At 41.4% G+C, this 27,684-nt stretch overlaps 1 protein-coding gene across 6 annotated transcripts in view; it reads left to right on the top strand.

Annotated features, from left to right (window-relative positions):
• pnpla6 (patatin-like phospholipase domain containing 6) overlaps nt 1-27,684 on the top strand; it is a 225,509-nt gene that overhangs the window by 175,561 nt on the left and 22,264 nt on the right. For 5 of the 6 annotated variants that reach the window (XM_059992129.1, XM_059992134.1, XM_059992132.1 and 2 more), the window contains 3 exons: nt 4,701-4,817; nt 13,391-13,539; nt 17,116-17,268. In XM_059992129.1, coding sequence (XP_059848112.1) covers nt 4,701-4,817; nt 13,391-13,539; nt 17,116-17,268 — 419 coding nt within the window. Of the gene's footprint in view, nt 1-2,729; nt 2,847-4,700; nt 4,818-13,390; nt 13,540-17,115; nt 17,269-27,684 lie in introns of all 6 variants that reach the window. The other variant, XM_059992131.1, reaches the window with a different exon arrangement.

Here is a 27,684-nt window from a genome sequence, read left to right as displayed (position 1 = left end):
ATTGCTTTTAAATGCCCACTGTATGTAGTCCAAATCGCAGAAGTATATAGGGCAATGATCCCAACTGCCCGATCGGCCTATGAACTGTGCTGGATTTGAAGTTGATATCGTCAAACACCCATTCACTAATCAACCAAAAGTTCTGGGCATATTGAAGGAGAGTGAAATTCTTCATTAGACATTTGCCTTCATTGAGAGGTGTCTCCTGAAGATGCCCACATTGCACAGATTGCCATCATGGTCCTTTATTGTCAAACATCTGCATTTCATAACAATAGTAGAATGATAGAGACCCTTGTTTTGCAGATACTAAGTGTAACACCCAACTCTCAAGACAGCAGTAGCAATGATCTCTACCTTTGGAAGCACTTTTTGCAAAAGTGTCACCTACAGACAGATGGACAGATGTCTACAGTTGGAATGATTTTTGTTCTGAAGAATTGGAGATGCTTGTTTATCAAAATAAATTAAAGTTGTAGCCTCCTGCGCCCTTTTACCCTAGTTATTCTGTTGGACTCCTGCCACAGAGGATTGAACAGTACAGCATAAGAACAAACCTTTCTACCAGGTGTCAGTTTTGGTGTCAAATGTAACTAATCCCATCAGCCTGCAGATGAATCATATGCCTGTTCATGAATCTGTCTATGTGCCTCTTAAAAAAAATCTCCTTTCACTGCCACGTTTGGCAGCACACTCCAGACACCTTCATTGGCCTCTAGAGCTATTTATTTTACCTGGAGCTATAGCTGAGTTTCCAACCCAAGCCTGCCTTGCTTTTGCAGTTGATTAGCTCCTGCGTTACCTGGTCATTTTCTTCAAACCTACCTTGGCACACTGGTGATAAAACAAGATCTCTACAGAGGGCTACAGAGCAGTTCTGCAAAGTGGAGGTTCTGCAGCCGGTTGGCTTAAGGTCATCAAGTTATCTGTAAGAGAAGAGATAAATTTTATGGGTCCTTCCCACTTATCAGCTCTTCCCTCTCCAGCTCACTCCTTCAGTGTTTCTGGACCATTTCCCTTTTCACAGCATGGATGATGGGGTCAAAAACTATGTTCAGTGTTGTTCAGGGACACAGACTATTACTGCCAGAGGATTGAATATTAAGACCACAGTTTTCTCATTGTGAAACATAAATGATCTGAAGTTAAAATAGGGAACATATCAATACTTACAGAAAATGTATTGGCATGGAACATGTGTAGATGATAAGGACTAAAGTGAACTCAAGATATTCATTAAATGAAATTTTGTTAGAGGAGAAGAATGAGAGTAAATGTACAATATCCTTGAGTTTATATTAGAAAGAGGATTGGTAATCCAAGTGAATCAACAGAAGTAGGAAAATGCCTTGAATTCATCCATGGAAGAAAATTGGGAACACAGTATAAAAGCAGTGAAGTGTTTCCCTATCTGTATGTGTGCAGTTGGGTATTGTGTATTTCTAGATAGTCTCTTCAGGAAAAAAAATTATACCCACTGAGAGAGCAGAAAAGCAATACATGACCCGTGAAAAGACGTTCGTAGTACAGAACAAAGTTGTTTGGTCCATCTTGGTAGAGTAGCTGGTATCCACTTGAGGGATCTGATAGAGGTGCAAGTAAAAGAGGTTCTTTCAGGACTAGCCAAACCAAGTAAATGTAATGCATTTTGTACATGGTGCACACTTCAACCATGCATATCAATATAGAGGGAAAAATATTTAAGGTGACAGATAGGATTCCTGGCAAGTGTGTTGCCTTGTCCTGGATGTCATTGAACTACATACATTTAGTTAAATGGTGAACGTTCCATCATTGACTCCTGATCTGTGGATAGTGGAAAGACTGGTGTATCAGTTTTAAGTCACTGAATACAGCTTAATCAGTCTCAGACCTACTTGTGTAGCCTCAGTATTTATGTCTATGATTTTTTAATAATTTTATATATGAACTAAATTTCTCCTTGTCAGCAAAACTGTTTCCCTGATAGCTATCAAATAGATAGTGCCTGTAATTTCACAAGAAAATATGCTAGCAATAAATAAAACTGAGATAAGACAGATGTATGCCCTGTAGAATTCTGTGGACATAGCTACACCACACATTCCTCCACCAAGCCTACCATCATCAATAGGATTTTCATTTAAAATTTCACTGTAAATTTTAAAAGGAGCAATAAAGAACAGGGTAAAACTGCTAAAACATGTATTCCCTTCCTCTTCCCATGTCCAAAACTTGTCATACTTAGCTGCATGACTTCAAGGTAAAATTCATTTTGACTTTATTAGCTGAAGGAACTGCACCATGAAATTCCATGGATGACCCTCCTATAGCTCTCTATCATGCTCCTTCTCTCAAAATTGGTCTGAGTTTGTGGTTTATTGTCAAAAGTATGTTATATTAATACAACTGTTGCAAAACTCTTGCTTTGTTCATGGCATTATATAAATGTAGTTGGTTAATTACATTATACAGCAGATTCCTAAAATATTGCAGCTACACCTCAAAGCAAACCAGCCACCACTTAAAGTAAATCTCTGTTCTACTCAGGATGACAGAGCAGCTTAGCCATACTTGTGAGGAACTTTCTGAAACAGTGATGCCCTCCTGACTCTTCAAAGAGTTCTCCTTGTTGATGTTTATGCTGCCATCATGTTTTTCATCTTTGCCCATGTTCCTTAATTTCCTTTTCCCTCCCATGCTGTTCCACCTTGCTGTTCGTTTTCTTACTCTTCATCTTCATCCGGCAGGCAGCATCTGGCGTTACGTCAGAGCGAGTGCATCTTACGTCCCTTATTTGCCTCCTCTCTGTGACCCCAAGGACGGGCATTTGCTTGTGGATGGATGCTATGTAAACAATGTCCCAGGTCAGCACTACAATCACTTCCTATCTACACTGGCCAGGTGGAGACATTCGAAACTTGTAGTTCAAAAGGAAACAGCATTTGGGTGTTTGAAATCTGTTGTCATCCTATTGATAATGAACTATCTGGATATGTTATAAATCCTAAAAGTATTGAAAAAAATCATTAAACAGTGGGAACTAATATTCATTGCATTTTTAACAGGACCGAATCAGTGTTCCATGTTCAACAGTCAGATGCCTCAAACTGTCTTGTGTCCTTCTGAACCAAGTCTCTCTATGAAGGTTTATAGTCCTTCAGCCCAGGAAAGGGCTAGGAGGTGGCTAAGTTTTACGTATGGAACCATCTTGTTCATTGGCAGCTGTGCTGCAAAGCTCTAATCTACACAGCATCAAAAGGGTTTAACAGCTTTCAAGTCGGTCATAGTCTGGGTTTTATTATGATACATGGTTGTGAGATGGTTAATTGCCCAATCTCCAGGTGACTCAAATTTTTCTTTTCATTGACCCCATTAAATTATTATTGCTATTTAATTGCTGGGCATATAATAATGGCCTGCCACATCTAAAACAACTTTAAAAATGTATGATGGCCAGATGTTCATAAACTGTATTAGTAAATAAATCAAATTCTTCATTAATGTACCAGACAGTGGAATCCCATTCTTCCCATCAAATGGAATCAGCAACTCACACCGATCATCTCACTCTCAACTGAGTTCTTCAATCCCAGAACTGAGTGATGATAAATGAATTAGAATTTGTGGGTAGTGAGATAGGAGAGTAATAGTGCTGGTTTCAAATAAGTGCTGAGTGCTAATTCCCTCCACTAACAAGTGTGTTTCTCCAGGTGTCCAGTTTTGTCCCACATCCCAAAGAAAAGTGCAGATAGGTAGATTAATGTGTAGAATCAGAGAGTGAGAGGAGTTGCCCTGGAGAATGAAGTGCATCAGGATTTTTTTTAATAAAAATTGGTATTCAGTGGTTGGTGTGGAATCATTGGGCTGGAGGGCCTGATTCTGTACGTAACAGAGAGCTGAGCTTGTTCAGGTAATTCAGAGGGGAATAGTACAGATCTACACAGGAAGCATTTTTTCAGGGATGATAAATGCATGGGTAGAGATCAGATGCAGGACCATAGGAGGAAAGTCAAAGGATTCACACTTTACTGGTGTGAAATTGATGGTGCCACCGTTAACTGACTTGAGAAGGCATCCTGCAACATTGCTGGCACATAAAGTTTAATTGGATTTTTTGCTAAACTTTGTTCTTCTTGAACAGATGACCAAGTACTTCATCAGATTGGTAGATGTTAAACTCGTCTCCTTGAAGGGGTTAAATGTTCTAAAGGAAATTCCAGGAAAGCAAGGAAGACAGAAAAGGCCAGATTTGGAAGAACTCTCAGATCTTTGATGGGTGGGAAAGTTAGTGGGAATAGGTCTTTCTTTAGCAATGTATAGATTAGAAATTATCCACTGAAGGAGGAAGCAATTGTACTGATTATTGGGGGTATGGAGATTCCATTGTAACTGAAAATTAATTGTTGACAGTCCTCACAAATATTAGCTATTCTACTTATAAAATACAATTCCTTTATCACCATGAGTTTGGTGCAAAACTTTTGTCTTCCCCCTCCCCTCCCTCTCGCCATCTCCACCTGTTCTTCGGAAGCAATTGGTGTACAGCAGACATTACGCTGCAGTGGTTGTGATGCTGTGGAGATTTCCATAGGCCTCTGAGTAGAAAGCTGTGACCTCCCCTTCTCCACACCTCTGCATGAGGAAGTGGAGGTGGGTGGTGGGTCCACACACCTGTGCTCTTCTAGGCCTCTGACTGCATCTGTTCCTCGTGTGGTTAGGCTCGCTGTGGCGGTACGTGCGAGCTAGCATGTCCCTCTCGGGATACCTGCCACCACTCTGTGACCCAAAGGATGGACACTTGCTAATGGATGGAGGATACATCAACAACCTGCCAGGCAAGTATGTGACAATAGGAGAGCAAAGGCCAAAGGTGAGATCTGAATAAGCTTCTTGATTGCAAAATAAGTCAAGTTAAGGCACTTGATATTTTGAGTCAAAACACTTCTCTTGAAATTATTGTAGCCGCGAGAAAAATGAAAACCAGTCAGCTCTCGTTGTTTAACATGTAAATCCCCAATTGTATCTGGTCACCTTGCACAATTCGCAAATCTAGGTTAACCACAAATGAATTAGTCCAGAATAATTTCAGTCCACCAGTTTTTTTTTATTGACGATCTAATCATCTTGCTACATAATCAAACTCCTGGTTTCCATGGGAGCATCTGTGTTTGGCCTTTCAGAATCAGATTTAATATCACTGGCATATCTCATGAACTTTTAAACAAAAAGTGAATTTGACAAAAAAAGAAGTGCCGGAAATGCAGAGGTGTAATTATGATTAGCTGATAAGAATCTGAAATCCCGGTTTGTCATAATGCAACTGTGGTATTGTATCTGCTGTAAAAAGAATGCCTCCTCTTAGTAACAGAGGTGCACCTGCAGTGTTTGTAAGGTGGATGGACAGGGAAGGGATCATGTAAGATTGGTTAGTCAATGTTTACTCAAGAAAACACCAGCAACATTTTACATCTTTTGCTTAATGTGGATAGTTTTTGTGTAAAATTGAACAGAAGGAACCCACATCGATTAGGATTTTAATTCATCTTCTCTACAATTTGTCATAGTTCATGATATCCCCAAGTGAGAGGTGAGTTGGTATCTGGTAATTGTTCTTCGGTTACCAGGGTGGAAATGTTGGGGAGCTAGAGATATATAACTTATTTGAAACCAGGAATAGATGCCACACACAGGACCTTGCACTGTACATTCCTGTCCTGTGCTTTCGTTTCTCAGTAGTATCAAAAATACAATTGAAACTTGAATGAACTTGTCAAAAAATGCAGTTGTGAAAATCTATATAAAAGATTAGATGAAACAACATGCCAGGCTGCTGAAGAGATATCTTTAATAACCACATTAGGGTTTACAGCAATAACGCAATCTGTAAAGGCAGTAATACATCCTATATTTCAGAAGATGGCGATCTCAGTCTTGCAGTTACTTTGACTATGGCCCTGTTGCTGTATGATGCAATTAAATTACCAACCTTAGTCCCCTGCAGTTCTATCTGCTTCTCAGTTAATTTACCACTGGGTCAATAATTTGCTTTAAATAGATAAGCATGTACACAAAGATGTGAACCAAGATCCCGCCGCTGCCTGTAAGGGGTTTTTACATTTTCCCCGTGACCGCTTCGGTTTCCTGCAGGTGCTCCAGTTTCATCCAATAGAACAAAGACATACCAGTTGGTAGGTTAATTGGTCATTGTAAATTGTCCAACAATTAGGCTAGGATTAAATGAGAGGATTGCTAGTGGCGTGACTCAAAGGGCAGGAAGGGCCTACTCCGCACTGTATCGTAATAAAATAAAACAACTGTTGGGCATTGGACATCTTCAGCTTACTGAACTGTTGGATGAGATCATATGTCATCTGATTTTAGCTTCAAGTCTGCACTCTGGCCAAACCCAGGTAAGCTTTCCATACCCACTCACCACCCAACCCTCTTCTCTTCCCACGCCCCCCCATCCCGATGGACCCAATGGACAATAAACTATTGGTTACTGCCTTAAAAACTTTCGACGATTCTCTGTCTGTTGCATTTTGATCTATACAGGTCCACAGACTTTTCTCCATCTAAGAAGGGAAAAGCTCATTTTAGAATCTGGCACTAAAGGAACCACCCTTTCCAAATCCACCCTATTAACATCACTGAGGAACTTGTATATTTCAGTCAGATCTCCAAGACTGCAACGATTACAAACCTCATCTGTCCAATTTTTCTTCATCAGACAACCCAAACATTATAGGCATCAGTCTCATAGAATTTCAAATTAAACAAACCAAACATTACGGACATCAGTCTCTAAACACTTCTCTGAGCTCCTTCCAATTCATTAACATCTTTCTTTTCTTTTTTTTTGTAATTTTTTTTATTGAAGTTCATTATCAAACAAACATTTCCATAAGATGTATTTCAGACATTGTACATATATATCGTATAATCATATATAACACAAATCTCCACAAAGTATTTATCTGAGCTATACACTTATAGAAAAGAGTGGAAAGAAAAAATAAGTAAAAGGAAAAAACTATGTACAAGTAGGGAGTGATCTTTTTTCTACAACATATTCATTGATTTGTGAGAATAAAATCAGGCCTTTGAGGCATTATGTAGTTAAACCATTTTTCCCAGTATGAATCAAGTTGTTCCAGCTTATGATTAACAGATGCTGTTATCGTCTCCATTTTGTAAATGTCCACTGTAATTTCCATCCACGTATTTAAAGTTGGACTCTCCTGTGATAATCATTTCCTAGCAAGAGTCTTTTTACCAGCCACCAACAGTATATTCATTAAATATTTATCTCTTTTCAACCATTCTTGAGGTATATATCCAAAATATATGGTCTTACTCTGTAAGGGTATTTCACATTTAAAGATGTCTTGTAGGGCATTGTGTATCCCCCTCCAATAGTCTTTGATAACAGGGCAGTCCCAAAAAAATATGATAATGATTTGCATTTTGATTTCCATAATTTCTCCAGCAAACAGGGAGGTTACTATCATAATGGGATTTCTGAGAGGGTGTAATAAAATATCTTATCAAGTTTTTCCATCCAAACTCCCTCCATTTCTGCGAACTGGTACACTTCCATTGATATCTTCATATTGTTGTCCATTCTTCCTCAGATATAATTATCCTTCCTTCCTTCTCCCATTTTGTTTAACTGTGTGAAGTTGAAACTGTTTTAAGATTTGACAACCCCTTATACATGCTTGAAATGATTCTACTACCGTTATCTGAATTATATGCTTTCCTAGCGCAAACACAAGGAAATCTGCAGTTGCTGGAAATTCAAACAACACGCACAAAATGCTGGTGGAACACAGCAGGCCAGGCAGCATCTGTAAGGAGAAGCACTGTCGATGTTGCGGGCTGAGACCCTTCATCAGGACTAACTGAAAGGAGAGATACTAAGAGATTTGAAAGTAGTGGGGGGAGGGGGAAATGCGAAATGATAGAAGACGGAGGGGGTGGGGTGAAGCTAAGAGCTGGAAAGGTGATTGGCGAAAGTGATGCAGAGCTGGAGAAGGGAAAGGATCATGGGACAGGAGGCCTCGGGAGGAAGAAAGGGGGAGGGGGGAGCACCAGAGGGAGATGGAGAACAGGCAGGGTGATGGGCAGAGAGAGAGAAAAAAAAACAAACAACTAAATATGTCAGGGATGGGGCCATCACCCTGCCTGTTCTCCTTCTCCCTCTGGTGCTCCCCCCTCCCCCTTTCTTTCTCCCAAGGCCTCCCGTCCCATGATCCTTTCCCTTCTCCAGCTCTGTATCACTTTCGCCAATCACCTTTCCAGCTCTTAGCTTCACCCCACCCCCTCTGGTCTTCTCCTATCATTTCGCATTTCCCCCTCCCCCCACTACTTTCAAATCTCTTAGTATCTCTCCTTTCAGTTAGTCCTGACGAAGGGTCTTGGCCCAAAACTTCGACAGTGCTTCTTCGTATAGATGCTGCCTGGCCTGCTGTGTTCCACCAGCATTTTGTGTGTGTTATATGCTTTCCTAAATAGCTCTGTCAAGCATGTACTTGCCTTGGTTACATTTTTAAGCGAACATCTTTCTTTTCCAACAGAAAGACTAATACTGCACAAAGATTTTCAGTTATTGCCTCTTAGCTTGCTAATCCCACATTACCCTCCCTACTTTTGTATTCAGTTCCCATAGCAATAAACAATAACATTTTGGTAGTTTTCCTAACAGATCAAGTGGCTCCTGGAACTCCTTGGCCATAAACATTTTTCTATCTGGAACGTAAACTGTCTTCCAGCAAAAAATACAAACAAAAAGTTTGAGTAACTGCTTTCAATGCATGCTTCTTTTCTCAGATTTTCTGAAAGTTTTCAGTGCCTCCAGTCATTCTCTAGCTAATTATAGATGTAATTCCAAGTTCAAGTTCAGTTGTTACTCAATCATACATGAATGCAACTAAAAAGACTGCATTCCCCCATAGTGCAAAACATAGTACTAACCATCATGAACAGCACAAAGCACATAATATAACCCAAAATGGTATGTCCCATAGATTGCTGGCGCATGAATATCATCAACAAAAGCAAGCTCACAGCAATCCATAGACAAATGCAATCCAGCTTGCTTTCCACCGAGCAAACACTGGAGAGCAGCACCATCAAGGAGGGGCCAGCCCCCACTCCCGCGTGGGCATCACACCACACTGCCTCCAGCATGTCCTTTACTGGGTGTCTGTAACAGGCAACACCCTGGCATGAGGCCTAGTCCATGATGCAACTGATGGCATGCCAACAAACCAGTGGAATAGACTTGCAGTATTCCATATTACCAATGTCAAAAAGGGTCATAATGGAAGATGTTAGAATAAGACACACAGAATTCCCTATTTCCATTTCTCATGCACAATTTCATAATTTTAAGAAATCTTTCTGAACCAAGAAAATTTCAAAACACTTGTATAATAGATCTGTAAAAAAAAAACCTACTCTTTGGGGTTGTGTAGTGTTTCAGCTCATTATTTTCTTCATTATGATTTATGTGGATTTTTATGCATCTCTTTCATGAATTACTTTAAGATATTCAGCCTGCTGATGTCTCTCTATTCAAAATACTGATGAAGACACCCATGATTTGCATATTTCCATTTTCAATATCAATATTATGATTTTAAAATCTTGACAGGCACCACCATAAATGTTTATAAATGTTGTATGTTTATTTTAATATCCCTTGCCAGCTCAGTCTCATTCTGCTCTTCTTAAATTGTGTTTCCTCATCTCTTGTTTTATTTTATATAACACATTTGACAGACTTTGTTCTAGTTTTTACATTTTTATACTTTGAATAGTTGTTCCTTTGTTTTTTTTACTCTCGGGTGTATTTTTGTTTCCGGTAGAAGGGTGGCTTACATCTCTACCAAAGGAGGTGTAAGACGGCCCTTTCATCCACTAGCCTGCAGCTTACCTTTGGACAAGGTGTAGCACCTGCTTAGCACACCACCCCCCCCCCCCCCGCCCCGCGATCAGGGTCATTTGAACCCATGGGAACAGGTGGTGGATAGTCGTATGAGCCGCATACAAATTGCGAAGTGTTCATGCGTGGCCAAGTGGTCAAGGCATTCGTCTAGTTATCTGAAGGTCGCTAGTTCGAGCCTTGGCTGAGGCTGTGTGTGTGTGTCCTTGAGCAAGTCACTTAACCACACATTGCTCTGCGACGACACCAGTGCCAAGCTGAATGGGTCCCAATGCCCTTCCCTTGGACAACATTGGTGGCATGGAGAGAGGAGACTTGCAGCTTGGGCAACTGCCAGTCTTCCATTAAAAAAACCTCGCCCAGGCTTGCGCCTTGGAAACTTGCCAAGGTGCAAATCCATGGTCTATCAATCCTAACAGAGGCCTACACACACATATTACAAGTTATGCAACTACTAATGCCAGGTAGACAATTTCTGAAGACCTATTAATAATGGCTGGGGTCACCCATCTTGTAAAGACACTGCCCAGAAGAAGGCAGTAGCAAATCATTTCTGTTGAAAAATCTGCCACAAACAATCATGATCATGGAAAGACCTATGTCTTGTGACATGCCACATAAAAACTAAATGATATTTTTGGAAAGTAGAGCTTTTTTCTCTTTTAAAGGCATAAATTGGTCTATATCACCTTTACATAAATCTTGACCCTTAGTAACAGTTTTGTATTTCTCTTAAACTTGACAATATAATGATCACTGTTCGTGTTCAAATATTGTTAAGCTGATAACTAATTTCTAAATCTAATGCAACCTGGTCTGTTGGATGTATTGCTGAAAAGAACTGCACATACTCCAAACATTAGTAATTATGATTTGACAATCTACTGTTTACCCTCTAAAGCTATCAGTCTAATCTCTGCATTTGTATCTTTTGCCATTTGACTGACACTAATGGAGTCTTGTGCACAACTCTCACTTAAATCCTTCCATTTTTTTTACTCTATTCTAATAGTCTGCTTCAAACTCATTAAAGTTTTATCTGATCATTTGAATGATTTTGTGTTAAAGGAATAAAATTTTACATTCTCCAGTATCATTTTACATCTTTTATTGGAGACCTTATGTAAAGTCTGCAGATCAAGTATATATTTTTTGCCATTTCCTGCCTGTGTTAGTCATAACTTGGTAATCACTGCCATGTCAAATTTGTGGTTTCAATTTGCTGATACTATGGCTTGTGTTTGCACAAAGAATACTTATCTAAACTTCATCTTTTGAACCATCTTTTTGTTATAATGTCTTTTTCACACACTCAGCTTCATCATTGTAATCTCTATCCTTTATGACCTCTGCATCTTTGTTTTTCCTTCAGTTGATCCCTTTAGCACAATTTCTTTCACAAATACTGTTTTAGGACAGTTTATGATCTACTCCAAGTCCCTACTCATCTCTGTTGTATATGTATTTGTTTAAAAAAAAATCAGATTCAGAATCAGGTTTATTATCATTGACATATATTGTGAAATTTGTTGCCTTTTATTAAGTGGGCAGATTCTGGGCCCATTTATTCCATTCAGATTTCTTTCATAGCTCCTACATTATTCTGCTGTGGGCTGCATTATAATCACATAATGACCATGGTGTTATCTACTAACCAAAATCTTGTGCAGTGACCATTATTCCTGCTCTGTCTTCACATCTTACATCAACAGCAGTTGTTTTGCAGATCGCTCTCGGATGTCCAAACAAATGTTACAGACCAGCCATACAGTATACAATTTGTTATGTAGTGAATAGCTTCCAGATACATTGAGCAGCTTGTCCCACCCCATGTCTCAAATTTTTCTAGTCCCATATCTCTGCAATATATCTATAGTGTTACAGCATGGAAATAGGCCCTTCAGCCCAAGTCATCCATTCCATTCTGACCAATATGCCTTCTTGAACTAGTCCCAGTTACCTACATTTGGCACACATTCCTCTAAGCTTTTCCAATCCATCTACCTGTCCAATTTGCTTTAAGCATTGTACTTGTACCTGCCTCTACCGCTTTTCCTGGCAGCTCATTCCATATAGCCACCACCCTCATTTTGATTCACAGATTCCTTTTTATATCTTTCCCCCTTAAACCTATGACCTCTTAGATTCTTCTAGCCTTGCATGGGGGGAAGAAGAGGGGAATGGTTTACCTATCTTGAATCTATATAAGATCATACTATCCTGTAATCCAGAAAAGCAGTCCCAATCTATCCAGTCTCTCCTAATAACTTGAGCCCACCAATTCCAGTAACGTAATTGTTAATCTTTTCTGCACCCTTTCTAGGTTGTGTTGCTCCAAATCTGGCCATTGTTCAACCCTGAATGTAATTGTCGTGCAATTATGCCTTCCACCCACAGGCACTAAACTCTGAAATTCCCACCCCAGACTCTCTGCTTCTCCGACCATCGCATAAGATGCTTCTTAAAAACTTGAGAAAATTTGCAGATGCTGGAAATCCAAAGCAACACACACAAAATCTGCAGGAACTCAGCAGGTCAGGCAGATTCTGTGGAAAAGAGTAAACAGTCAACATTTCAGGCTGAGATCCTTCGTTAGGTCTCAAGTTTACTGTTTACTTAAGTCCTGAAGAAGGGTCTCATCCTGAAATGTCTATTGTCTACTCTTTTCCATAGATGCTGCTTGGTCTGCTGAGTTCCTCCAGCATTTTTTGTGTGTTTCTTAACATCTTGCCTTTTGACAAAGTAGATATATTTGTTGATCTTCCCAAATGTTTTCTTGTGCAAGGTCATGGCTGGGCAGACGTCTTTGCTGATGCTCCTGAGAAACTGCTTATCGTGATTTTCTTTGTTAAACAATAGTTATTGTCAGTTGTTATTCACAAATATTTATTGTTTTTTCTCCAAATTGTCAGTTAACCTTATGGCAGAAAACTGTTCAATCAACTGAGTCAGTACAATCCACTTCCAACCACATGCTTGCATTAGCAACTCATATCCAGGGATGGATGACTACTGTATTCCATCTACTTTTATTTGGCAGGAACTGAAATGTCAGATGAAACTGCACTCATCGCCCAATCAGCTGTCATTCAATATGGAATTTGTTATTCAGTGAAGAAGTTGAGCTTTAGTTGAATATTTTAATTGTTTTAAAAATCATTAAAATTACATCTTTGATTAGTTAAGTTGTTTACATTTTGTTCAAAGTGGATTGTGGTAAATGAAGAGCAGTGCAGCTTTTGACCATTTACAGAGTAATAAGAATGGAACGTTCTTGTGTTACTTTTGGAAGTGGTGCAATAGCTTTGCTGTGATTCTCAGAGGACTTGCAAAGTTTTCTGGGTGAATTTTTCAGGAAGCACCTGTCCAAGGCCAGATGCTGTTTTACACAGAATGTAGTGTTCATGGTTGTTCAGCCAAAGTATTAAATAAATTGTCTTTTTTTTCATATAATTGCAGCTGATATCGCCAAAACTATGGGTGCTAAAACAGTCATTGCCATTGATGTGGGAAGCAGGGATGAAACCGAGTTGTGTAACTACGGAGACAGCCTTTCGGGATGGTGGTTGCTTTGGAAACGCCTAAATCCGTGGGCAGAGAAAGTTAAAGTAGGAAACTTTACAGAAAAGTCTGTTTTCTATCCATTGCACAATGAACTTTATAAAGGAGCTGCAGAGACTGGCTATTGCATTTGTTTAAATGCCTCCCTTTCTTGAAACAACTGCAGCCAACTACATTTAACAGTTCAGACTCTATGCCAAGGGCTTCCAGAGACAATGACTGAATAACGGGATTATTTCAATACCACTACCAGACCATCACCCAGTGGATGATACCACTCTTTGCCCAAGAATGAGAATGCATCCTTGAGGTTAAGATTTGGTTGAGTTGTTGAATGGTTTCTGATGCTCGGTGTCATTGCAATTCCAGAAGAGAAATTTTGCCCCTTGCGCACATACATATCCTCAGGATGTGCCATTGTTGAGCTGTGGGTATACATTATCAGGGCTTATCAGCTGTGCTACACCATTAACTTTCACAACTTTTACATATCCCTGGTGGACTGTGTTAAGTACCAACCTATTTATGCTCCATTGCTGCCTCTCATTCTCTGTTCTCCTCCTCTCTATCACATATGAACACATATCTCTCTGATTCAGTCTGCATGTATGTGACTTTGGTGTTCTTCCCTCCCCCTCTGTCTTATTTCCCTTGAGAACCATCTGTTAGATGGAATAAATATTCAGCCATAGGAGCATAATGTTAATTGGCATTCAAAACGGAGTTGATTAAATATCAGACTTAAGATGATCAGCACCATAGGCAGGTAGCTTTAAAAAAACCACATTCGTCACAACTTCTATTGGCTTGCACTGACTTTTGTCAAGGTATTCCTCTTGCTGATCAAAGCTGTGGCTGATCCAGCTTCTGGGAACTTATCACCCAGAACTAAATTAGTGTATTCACAGCTACCTGGAATATACCTCTAACCACCCTATTACTTATAAAAATGCTATACCCTTCTCTCAATTCTCCATCTCCACCACATATGTTCTCAAGATGAGGCTTTTCATTCCAGAACTAAGGAGATGCCCTCCATCTTCAAGGAAACGGGCTTCCCTTCCTCCACCATCAATGCTACCCTCAACTGCTACTCTTCCATTTCACGCACGTCAGCCCTCACTTCATCTTCCTGCTACCCCACCAAGGATAGGGTTCCTCCTGTCCTCGCCTACCACCCTACTGTGGCCTCTGCATCCAGGATATAATTATCCATAAAATTGCTATCATTTCCAACGGCATCCCACCACAAAGCACATCTTTCCCTCACCCCACCCACTCCCCACTCTCTGCTTTCCACAGGGATCGCTCCCTAGGTAACTCCTTTGTCCTTTGATCTCCCTCCTGGCACTTCCTGCCCCTGCACCTTCCAATCCAGGGCACCAAAATAGTCCTTTCAGATGAGGCAACATGTCATCTGCAAGTCTTTTGAGGTCTTATACTGTATCCGGTACTCCTGGTGTGGCCTCCTGTACATTGGTGACACTCGACATAGATTGGGAAACCGCTTCACCAAACACCTACACACTGTCTGCCCAATAAAGCAGGATCCAGTGGCCACTCATTTTAATTCCACTTCCAATTCCCTTTCCAACTTGTCAGTCCATGGCCAACTCTACTGCCGCAAAGAAGCCACACTCAGGTTGGAGGAGCAACAGTTTATATTCCGTCTGGGTAGCCTCCAACCTGATGGCATGAACATTGATTTCTCGAGCTTCCAGTAATAGCCCCCCTTCCCCCACCATTCCCCATTCCCATTTCCCTCTCTCACCTCATCCCCTTACCTGCCCATCACCTTCCTCTGCTGCTCCTCTCCTCCCCTTCCCTTTCTTCCATGGCCTTCTCTCCTCTCCTATCAGATTCTCTCCTCTCCAGCCCTCTATCTCTTTCACCAATCAACTTCCCAGCTCTTTACTTCACCCCTCCCCCCTCCTATCCACTTATCACCTTGCACCTTGTATTTATTCATATCCTCCCCACACCACCTTACACTGATTTCTCATACTTTTTCTCCAGTTCTGATGAAGGGTCTCGGCCCAAACCATCAACTGTTTACTCTTTTCCATAGATGCTGCCTGGCCTACTGATTTTCACCAGCATTTTGTGTGTGTTGCTTGGATTTCCAGCATCTGCGGATTTTCTCTTGTTTGTAGATGTGTGCTCTACAAGTAATCACCAGCAAAAGCAAGGACGGGTAAACTGACCATCCATCAATAGAGAAATCTAGGAAATGGTAATGGCAGGTGGTTTTCCATGACCTTTGTCTTGAAATCAGCAATGGAAAAGGGTAGAAAGCAGTCTGGATTAGAAATTAATTGGAGGAAAGCCAGCTACTGTGGAGCAGAGGATTGTTCAACATCAAGAGGATGTAAAAGGCTGAAGAAGTGATACATTTTAGCAGGGACAATGCACAATAGATGGGTTATTTCTAGACCAGATGTCTGAGCTGGGAGACTTGGCTTCCTATTGCTAGCAGAAGTCTTAGAAAATGGCAGAGCATGATGCAGGAAGAACTAATAAAATGTGCATCCTATTTGAAAGCAGACTACAAGCCAAGTAGGTATTTTGAACCTGTTTAAAACACTAACTGTTGCATTGAATTCTGATCATTGCATACTGTGAAGGCCTCAGAGAGGATGCAGGAAAGGCTTACAAGTTTCAAGCATTTGAGTTCCAAAATACACAGTTGGATTGTCTTTGCTGTCTGTGAAGTGAATAAAATATCTTGATGGATTTAACACAGGGTAAAGGAAACATTTCTCTTAAGTGGAGTGTGGTGGAGCGGTGGGGGAGATAGAACAAGGTGGAGGTGGATAATGAGTCTAGATAACAAGGAGAGAAGGAATGGCTGAGTTGAACAATGGATGAAAGATACAAGTGCCTTGGCAGCACCGTTAATGGAAAGCAGGAGGTGTAGGTTACTTTAAAATTGGATCTTCAATATTAATACTATTAGTTTGCAGGAACTCAAATCAAATGTACAGTGTTGTTCTAATTTGCATTTGGCTTCATCCTGGCAGCGGAGAAAGCCAAGAGAAAATAGGCCAATGAGGGAAGGGAAATTTATGTGACGTATAACCAGAAGCTCACGATCACAATTACAGACAGAATACAATATCTATCAATAACCTTCATCTCACCTATCCTTACCTCTTTACATTGGCTACCTCCTCTCTGCACTCTCACTCCTGGTGTAGGCTCTCAACCCAAAACATTAACCATCTCCTTGCTCTATAAATGCTGCCTGATGTGCTCATTTGCTCCAGCAGTTTGTGTTTTTGCTCCAGAAATGTTAGTATCTGCATTCTCTGTCTCCTGTGGAACCAGTGTAGTCTTGTTACTAGCCGGATAACTACCTAACTAATCCTCTCACCCTGCATACTGATCAGCTCTCTTGCCCTTTCATTTTGCCACACTAAGTGTCACAGGAATCCTTTTGATTTCCCTCCCTGGCTGTCTGTCACTTCCACATTTATCAGTGTGCATTAAAGAGATATCCCTTCTGGTAACATTGCATATGTCACAGAGAGAGCATGCCTGCAGCTCAGAAAACTGGTGTACATGTGGTAAATAGTGATGGTTGCAGCTCCCATGTAATGTACAGTTGATCTGATGTGTTCTAGGTCCCCGATATGGCAGAAATCCAGTCCAGACTGGCCTATGTGTCCTGTGTCCGACAGCTGGAGGTGGTGAAGAGCAGTGCCTACTGTGAATACATCCGTCCACCTATTGATAGGTTTAAAACTATGGACTTTGGGAAGTTTGATGAAATTTATGTAAGTAACTCTCTTGATTTGTTTTCAGTCAATCAAAGTAACACAGCAAGAAGGAGGCATCTGAACCATTGTGGTCAAGTTTGAATAACCCACCCAATTGCCCCATTCTCTTGTCCTCAGTTCTCTCAGCAGCTCAATTTTTCTGTTATCCTAACACTTTTCATGGAAGTTAACTATTTAAAAACATGCTTATTTCTACTACTGTATTTTTGTCTCTGGGGTTTTCCATCTCATTCTCTCTGTCGCCAGCGACTTTTTCTTTCATTTGCCAAGCTATATCTCTGTGTTTGATACATTTCCTGCTTGGTTTTAGGATCATGGGTCTATCACAGGTAGAATGGCTAAAGTGAGGCCAACTGGGCACCACGGTAGTGTAGTGGTTAGCACGATGCTTTTATAGCTCAGGGAATTCCAGAGTTCAGAGTTTAATTCCATTGCCATTCTGTAAGGAGTCTTTGTACATGCTCCCCATGGAACTTGTGGATTTTCTCTGAATCCTTCAGTTTCCTCCCACAGTCCAATGACATACCTGGTAGGTTAATTGATCATTGTAAATTGTCCCATGATTAGGTTAGCGTTATTCGGGTTTGTCATGGTTGCTGGGGTGGTGTGGCTTGAAGCGGTGACAGGACCGACTCTGCGCTGTATCACTAAAATAAAAAATAAAGCTGAAGGGAATTTGCTAATATCAAGTGGATATTGTGTGCACCATTTTCACTGCCAGTCTGAGTTTCCTGGTGGTTTTGCTGCACAATTAATCTTCAAGTGTTAATTCATCCCAGTGCTTACTGCCTGGAAGATTGTATTGTTTATCAAGTACAATATTCAATACATTATTTGCTAAGAATCACTAAAACTGAATGAAATTGCCTCTCACCACATACTTGTGGCCTTAATGGAGCAGGCAGAATTGAGGAGATACTACATTTATGTAGTGTCTTGAAAGAATTCAGGCTTTCCATGTAGTTAATTATTTCTTAATCATGATTTAAGATGGAGTTACCAAATGTGTGCAACAGCACACTGATATTTCAAAAGGCACAAAATTCAGCTAAAAACATTACTAATAACACTTTTTCTGAAGTAAGTTGTGGTAAACTGTCACCACAAACAATGAAGAAGCAGGTGGAAGCAAAGCTGATTTGAAGTATGGGTTATGCTGGTGTGTCGCAAGGCCGAAACGTAACGTGTTCAAGGCGGTGTCGCAGACGGAGTTCGTATCACTATCATTGCTGGAGTGAAAGATTTGGATAGGAGTTGAGACAGAAGAGGTTCAATGCCTGTCCACCGAACCCAGATGTGAGATTGAGAACGGCTTCGGGCTGTGCAACCTGGGTGTGTCAGTGCGCTGCAATCCAAGTCCTAGAGCGAGGCACTAGCTGGTGCTCGGACAATTTAAGCCCCAGTCCAAGTGGTTTGGGAAGCCCAAGTGTCGGGCTGATCTTGTTTGCCCTCCCGCAATGTTCATCCCTCTCTGCAGCAAGGAAGACATGAACTGATCCAGCAGCTGTTGTCTCTGTGAGTTTTGTAGCAGTTTAGCCCTGCTGATATGATGACCTGAGATCCAGACCTGGGCCTACTCCGGCTGCTCTGGGGAGTAGACTTAAGGTCTCAATCTGGTTTGGAATGCTGTTTGCATAATGTGCATTTGTTCTTTTTCACTTTCTCTGCTTAGTGATTATGGTCTTTCTGTGCCTGTAAGGAAACAAATCTCAGGGCCTATAATGTATACGTTCTATGATAAGTGCACTTTGAATCTTTTGAATCTTCTTAATAGGGGACTGTTCACTTTTGTGTTCTGATAATTATTGTTCACTATAATGTGGAAAATCCTGGAAATGCTGAATAAGCAGAGAGCATTTTCAGAGTTGTAGAGTTGCACTGCATAAACACAGCTGCAGTGCCCCACCATGTCTTTGCAGCCTAAAATTTACCACCTTCCATTCATCAGAACTACAGTATATTCCATCTGCAATTGCTCTGATCTATGTCACTCTCTGATCTTAAACAACCTCACAGTATCTAGAAAATCACTATCCATATCATCTCATCATCCCTCATACAGCTGTAGAAACAGCAAAAAACACTTCAGATCGATGACCTATCGTCAGAGCTGAGCATAAGTAAATATTTTTAAGTGTTAGGTGCAGGCACAAGGAGAAGGAGGGTATAGATAAGAAAGGGAAGAGAGTGATAGCTAACAAAAGCCTAAAAGAAATAGGAGTGCAGAATGAGTATTTCTCATGACCGAAGGAGTTTAGAGAGAGTGCTGAAATGCTGACTACCTGAAAGAGCTGACTGATGAATGCAGCAGCCTGTGGTGTTCCCCGCATGAAGGTAGAGGTGCTACTGTCTATCCACTTGGCTAGGTTTCATTCCAACAACAGTTCAACCCAGATAAGTCTGAAGTTGTTCATTTTGGTAGGTCAACTATTGTCTATTGTCAAACTGTGATGGCAGAATATAGTATTAGTGGTAAGACTCTTGTCAGTGTAGAGGATCAGAGGGAGCTTGAGGTCCAAATCCATAGGACGCTCAAAGCAGCTGCGCAGGTTGTCTCTGTGGTTAAGAAGGCATATGGTGTATTTGCCTTCATCAATCATGGGATTGAATTTAGGAGCTGAGAGGTAATGTTGCAGCTATATAGGACCCTGGTCAGACCCCACTTGGAGTGCTATGCTCAGTTCTGGTCACCTCACTACAGGAAGGATGTGGAAACCATATAAAGGCTGCAGAGGAGATTTACAAGGATGTTGCCTGGATTGGGGAGCATGCCTTATGAGAATAGGTTGAGTGAACTCAGCCTTTTCTCCTTGGAACGACAGAGGATGAGAGGTGACATTATAGAGGTGTATAAGATGATGAGAGGCATTGATCGTGTGGATAGTCAGAGGCTTTTTCCCAGGGCTGAAATGGTTGCTACAAGAGGACACAGGTTTAAGGTGCTGGGGGATAGATACAGAGGAGATGTCAGGGGTAAGTTTTTTTACTCAGAAAGTGGTGAGTGTGTGAAATGAGCTGCCAGCAACAGTAGTGGAGGCGGATACGATAGGGTCTTTTAAGAGACTTTTGGATAGGTACATGGAGCTTAGTAAAATAGAGGGCTATGGGTAAGCCTGGTAATTCCTAAGGTAGGGAAATGTTCGGCACAACTTTGTGGGCCGAGGGGCCTGTATTGTGCTGTAGATTTTCTATGTTTTCTGTGTAACGGGCTAAAGGCATGCAGTGGGACTAACAGTGAATGTTTCTTAAACTTTCCACGTATGCACAAGTCATCACTTTATCAGCCTGAAGGGCTGCACAGGCATTTGGTGTGGCCACAGTTACATAATAATGTGCATGATCATTGCACCAGTGAGCTATCATGCTGTGGCTCTGCTCATGACTGTATAATCTTCAACTTAAAAAACTTGGTTAGAAAAGAGACCATTTCAATAGGTCCTTTCTGTTCTTAGCAAATAATTTCAGTCCCTGGATTCTGTTACCTTCTGATGTCCCCAGGCCCTACAACAATATCCAATTCGAACTGTGCTCAGGTACAACAATCCCAGACACTATAAAGAGATGATTTGCCCGACCACACCATATTTTCACCATTACCTTTCCCCAGAATGCTCCTGCTGCGGCCCCCTGTTTTAATCATTTCACATGATTTACCCTCGATTATCATTCCCATGTGTTGGGCTGCAAGGGCTGTAGTTGTGGATTCACTTGATCAGTGTTGATCACTGGCCTTGGTGTCTCTTCCCCTCTCTCTTTTTAGCTCTCCCTCTCCCCTCCCCTGATCACCCTCGATCCTCCTCTTCCCATCACCCAGTTCGCATGGTCTCACTCTTCCAGGATTACCCCCCCCCCACCCGCGGTCTCACACTCTCGAGCCCCTCCTCTCCCATGGTCTCATCCACTTGACCCATCTCGCCTCCTGCAGTTTCACCCTCTCTCCCACCTCTGCCCCTCGTCTGCCCTCTTGCCCTCCCACCCTCTCCCCTCTCCCCTCCTCCAGTCACCCTGTCTCACACCCACTTCTCCTGTGTCTCACCCTCTCTCACTCTCTCCCCCCTTCCTCCCTTCTCAGTTCTTAGTCTCTTCCTCCTCCCCCCCGCCTCCAGACTTCCTCCCCTGCCCCACTCTCCTTTCCCCCTCCCTCCTGCCTCTCAGTTTCCAGCTGTCTTTATCTGCCTCACTGTCTGTGTCTCTGGCTCATTCCTGCTAGCTTGCTCTCAACAACTTATCTCTGCTTTCCACTCTCGCCTTCAGCAAGTGTATTTGAAGCCTAATTCTACTGATAAAAGCTTTCATATCTTTGTTATAGTTCCACTTTATAGTTCTGACCTTCTGGTCAGCCAATCTGTTCTGCCTTTCAAAACTAAAACTATCTTATAAACCTCTACCACTGCCACCTCCAGTAGTTGTTCCAGGCATCCACTACACTCTATGGCAAAATAAAAAGCTACCTCTTTCTTCCATTCACCTTAAATAAATGTCCTCTGGTATTGGCCATTGCAACTTTGGGAAAAAGATTCTGGCAGTCCATTATATCGATGTTTTTCATAATTTCACATATCCTTATCAAATTGCCTCTCATCCTCTGTCACTTCAAAGAGAAAAGACCTATCTTGCTCAGCCTTTCCTCATAAGACACATTCTCAGATCCAGGTAGCATCCTGGTAAAGCTTATTTCCTTCTCTGAAGCTTCCACACCTTCCCTATAATGAAGCAATGGGAACTGAACACAATACTCTAAGAGTGGTCCAACCAGAATTTTATAGATCTGCAACATTACATCACAGCTTTTGAACTCAGTCCTCTGCTAAATGAAGGCTGGCACTCCATATGCCTTCATAACCACCCCATCATCTTCCACGGCAGCTTTGAGGAACCTATGGACTTGTCATTTTTCCCACCAGAATACATCACTACATTAAACAAGATCTGCTATATGCATGCATCTTCTCCCAGCCCGTTTATATCCTGCTACAATCTTCGTACTATCAAATTATACTACCAAATTTTGCACCACCTGCAAACTTAGAAACTGTGACTTGCACCCACAGTTCAGATCATCAATGCAGAGCATTTTGCTGAAGCTCAACATAAAATCAGTTATTCTTGTGTCCACTGGTGCCCTTTATCGTTAAAGATCTCAGTGACTTTATAGCGCTGTTGATTTGACTACCGAACACAAAGATGGTGAGATAAGTCAATAGTGCACATTAGATGTGGCTTGCAGAAATAATTTGTTAGCAATCTTATCATAGATTTATAAAATGCTTACACCATGTAACTGGGCCATCCAGCCCCTCACATATTGTAGTCACCTGCCATGAGCTGATTTAGAGAGGTGGTGTAGTAGAATAACACAACTGAAAAGCTGAAGGGAGAAGAGAAAACCTGTTTTGATTTGAAGAGACTCTCTTTATGTAACAGCAATAATACAGGGATGCTAAGCTAGAGTCAGTGATGATAAGCTGATGGTCATAGACACACTCAATCACCTACTGAGTGAGAAGCTCCCCCTCAGGCTGCCCTTAAATAGTTTATCTTGCATCCTTAACCTATGACCTCTAGTTTTTGTCTCACAGAGCTTCAGTGGGAAAAGCCTACTTGCATTTACCCTATCTCGACCCCTTCATAATTTTGTATTCCTTAATCAAAGCTTTATTCATTCTCCCACGCTCCAGTCCTACCCTATTTGACTTTTTCATGTAACTTAGTACCTCAAGTTCTTGCAACATCTTTGTACATTTTCTCTTTAATTTTTCAATCTTAATGATATCTTTCCTGTAGGTGGGTGACCAGAACTGCTCACAATACTCAAAATTTGGCCTCATCAACATCTTGTACAGCTTCAACATAACATCCCAATTCTTGTACTCCGTACTTTGATTTATGAAGGCCAATGTGCTAAAAGCTCTCTTTACAACCTTATCTACATTTGACACCATTTTCAAGGAATTATGGATCTGAATTCCCAGCTATCTCTTTCTACCACACTCCTCAGTGCTTACCATTCACTATGTAAGTCTTACCTGGGTTTTCCCTTTCCAAGTGCAACACCTCACACTTGTCTGCATTCAGTTCCATCTGTCATTTGTCAGCCTATTTTTCCAGCTGTTCCAGATCCTGCTACAAGCTTGGAAAGCTTTCCTAGCTATCCACTATGCCACACCCCCCCGCCCCCGGCCCCAATCTTGGTGTCAAACCACAAATTTGGTGATCCAGTTTACCACATTATCATCCAGATCATTGATATAGATGACCAATCCCTAGGGCAGAGTACTAATCATAGGCATCCAATCAGAGAGGCAACCATTTGCTACCACTCTTTGCCACTGAGACAATGTTAAATCCAATTTACTACATCATTCTGAATGCCAAGCAACTGAACATTCTTGACCAGTCTCCCATGGGAGACTTTGTCAAATGACTTTCTAAAATCCTTGTAGACAATGATCACTGACTTTCTTTCATCAGCTTTCCTTATAACCTCCTCCAAATACTCAGCCTACCACGATTAAAGTCATGTTGACTATCCCTAAAAAGGTTCTGTCTATGCAAATACTTGTATATCCTGATCCTTAGACTACCTTCTATAATTTACCCCCTACTGATGACAGGGCTATGATTTCCTAACTTACTCTTAGAGCCTTTCTTGAACAATGGAACAAAATTAACTATCCTCCAGTCCTCTGGTACCTCACCCATAGTTAAGAATGTTTTAAATACTTGTGCCAGGGCCCCTGCACTTTCTGCACTAGTCTCCCACAGAGTCTAAAGTGACACCCTGTCAGGCTCTAGGGAATTGTCCATCTTAATTTTCCTCAACAGAGCAAGCCCCTCTTCTTCTGTAACCTGTGTACAGTCCATGATCTCACTACACTTTTCCCTCGGTTCTATAGATTCTGTGTTCATCTCCCAAGTAAATATAACATTTCCAATTATGTCCCCCATCTTTTTGGTTCCATACATAACTGACCATGCTGATCTTCAAATGGACCAATTTCATCCCTTGCTATCCTTTTGCTCTTAATGTATCTGTAGAAGCCCTTAGGATTCTCCTTTACCTTGTCCACCAGAGCAACCTCATGCCTTCGTTTTACCGCCTAATTTCCTTTTTAAGTGTTCCCTTGCGTTCCTTATACTCCTCAAGTGCCTCATTTGTTCCTTGCTGCCGATACTTGGTTGAGTAGCTCCTCCTTGGTAACCAATACACCTTGAACACCATAGTTCTCTGAACCTGTTAGCCTTGCCTTTTATTCTAATGGGAACATGGAAACTCTGTATTCTCAATATTTCATTTCTGAAGCCCTCTCACTTACCAACCATCCCTTTACCAGTAAATAAACTAGGCCCATCCACAACTGCCAGATCCATTCTGATGTCACCAGTATTGACCTTTCTCCTACTTAGAATTTCAACCCAAGTACCGGTTCTATCCTCCTCCATAATTACCTTGAAGGTAATGGAATTATGATCAATAGATCCAAAGTTTTCCTCTGCATACTATACACATGTCACCTGCTCTATCTTGTTCCCTAATAGTAGATCCAGTATCGTGCTCTTTCTAGTTCAGACCTCAATATATTGATTAAAAAAATTTCCCTGAACACATTTGACAACCTCTATCTCATGCAGTCCTTTTGCAGTATGGGAATCCCAGTCAATATGTGGGAAAGTTAAATTCACCTAGTATTACAACCTTATCTTTCTTGCAGCTGTCTGCTATCTCCGTTCAAATTTGCTCATCTAAATTCTACTGACGTGTACGGTACACTCAAAAACAATTAGTTTTCATAAAACATGGCAACCTATTCTGCAGTATATAGATGTAAACCTGTCTGCTATACTAATAAGGGCTTTTGTATAGGATGTTGTGGTGATGTCTGTATTTTGATGGAACTGTTCTGATAGCTGATATCTGTGAGGGGAAGAAATGTAAATGTAAGTATATCTGGAAACTGGAAGTTTTGTTACGCTGAGCAAAAAAAAATTAAATTTAAAAAATTCTACTTACTATTGGGTGATCTATAATATAATCTCATTAAGTTGGCTATCACTTTCTTATTCATCAGTTCCACCCATATATCCTCAGTACAGTCTGGAGAGCTCCTCTTCTCTCTTAAGCACTACCGTGACATCTTCCCTGACTAGTAATGCCACACCTCCCCCTTAATACCTCCCATTCTATCACATCTAGAACAACAGAACCCTGGAACATTGAGCTGCAAAATGATTATAGCTACAATATCATAATTCCACATGCTGATCTATGCTCTAAGCTCAACTGCCGTTCTTAAAATATTCCATGCATTGAAATTGATGCAACTCAGAACATCAGCCACACATGATCAATGTTTTGAGTATTTCCTTGTATGTACTTCTTCATTGTACTTTTTCTCACAACCATGCCACTATCTGCTCTGGCACTCTGGTTCCCATACCCCTACAACTCCAGTTTAAATCCCCTGGAGCAGGACCAGCCTCCATTCAGGTGCAATCCATCCTGTTTGGACAGGCTTCACCTTCCCTGGAAGAGAGCCCAATGATCCAATTATCTGAAGCTCTCCCTCTTGCACCATTCTCTGTAGCCACGTGCTAAACTGCATTGCCTTCCTATTCCTAGCCTCACTAGCAAGTGTAGCAATGGGGTAGCAATCCCGGGACCCTGGAGGTCCTGTACTTTAATTTAGCACCTAATCCCTGAACTCACTTTGCAGGACCTGGTCATCCTTCCTGTCTATGCAATTGATAACAACATGGACCATGAATTCTGGCTGCATACCGTCACCCTTAGGAATGCTATGGACTTGATCTAAGATGTCACTGGCACCTGGGATGCAACATATCATTCAGGAATCTTATTCTCATCCAGAGAACCTCCTCTCTGTTCACCTGTTGAATCCCCTGTCACTACAGCTCACCTCTTCTCCCCACTTTCCTTCTGAGTCACAGAGCCTGACTCAGTGGCAGAGACCTGACTGCTGAGATTTTCCTCTGTTAATTCATTACCCTCACCCCCCAACATATCCAAAGCTGTAATACTTATTATTGAGGGGGACAGCACCAGCGGTATTCTGTATTATCTATTTCCTTTCCCCCTCCTGGCAGTCACCCAACTGCTTGCCTCCTGCAGCTTAGCTATCTCCTTGAAGGTCTTACCTGTCACCACCTCATTCTCCCAGATGAGCTGCAGGCCATTCAGCTGTACCTCCTGTTCCCTGACAAGGTCTGTAAGAAGCTGCACCTAGATGCTTTTCTCTCAAATGTATCAATTAAGGACACTTGAGATCTCCCAGATTTCACATATCTTGTATGAAGAACATGCCACTGTCCTGAGATCGATTCTCATATGTCTAACAAGGTACTAATAAATAAAGAAAGAAATGTGACAAAGCCTGAACCTAGCCTCTGCCTCTTCTCACTGAAGCCTCTTGAGCCAAAGTCTCAGCTCTCAAATCTAACTGTGCTCCACTCCACTTCTTTTTTTTATTGGCCCTTGCCAAGTGTCCAATAACCTAAAGGAGCTCAAACTCTAGTGAAAGTTCCCAACAGGCACCATTCTCTTTTCAAATCTGGTGCTAAACTCAACAAGCGACAGCTTCCGAGGTGAGCAAATCAGTGGGCCGAATCAGTGGCCCTGTTGTTTAATTCAATGACAACGCCGCCATCCACACTAAGTATAATGTTTCATGCCCACAACTTCAGTCCTTTTCACACAGTTTGTTGACGTGTTCCTGTTCCCAGAATTTCAGTTGACTTAAATCAGATCTCCAGGGTCTAAGGCAGCTGAAGTTCTGAGGGGATATTGAAAAATAATGGAAGCCAGAAAGATCTGATAGCTGCCTTTAAACATTGAGAAACCTGTGTTTTCCTGAAATCGAGGAATGATTTATCATCAGATCACTACTGATGAACAGCACTGTTAACTGAAATTTATTTACTGGGATGGCTTATAGCAAGGGTTTCCAATCTTTTTTATGCTATGGACTCTGAACATGAACCAAAGGAATCATGGACCCCAGGATGGGAACCCCTGGTTTATAGTATTTTGGATTCACTTTGTCAGCTTTGTGTCTTGAGCTATTGTATGGGAGGGAAGTGAAGCCTCACTTGCAATGGTCAGCCCTTCCCCTTAGCTGTAGATCTCCATGTATCATTGAGCCGAAGGCCATCCAGCTGTACCTCCTGTTCCCTAACACGTTCTGTAAGAAGCTGCATCTAGGTGCATTTCTCTCAGATGTAGCAATTAAAGACACTCAAGTCTCCCAGATTTCCCACATACCTTGCATGAAGAGTGCCACACTAACCTATGATCCATTCTCACTACTCTAACTAGACATTAATAAAAAAAGAATGCTCCCCATGAAGGCTGGCTCCTTCCTGCTGTGTTGCTCAGTGACTGTGTACTGTTTTGGT

Source organism: Hypanus sabinus, chromosome 16 (assembly GCF_030144855.1).
Source record: "Hypanus sabinus isolate sHypSab1 chromosome 16, sHypSab1.hap1, whole genome shotgun sequence".
In the NCBI taxonomy this organism is placed as follows: Eukaryota; Metazoa; Chordata; class Chondrichthyes; order Myliobatiformes; family Dasyatidae; genus Hypanus; species Hypanus sabinus.
The sequence above is the reverse complement of the archived record's forward strand: the minus strand, read 5'-3'. Positions and strand labels throughout refer to the sequence as shown.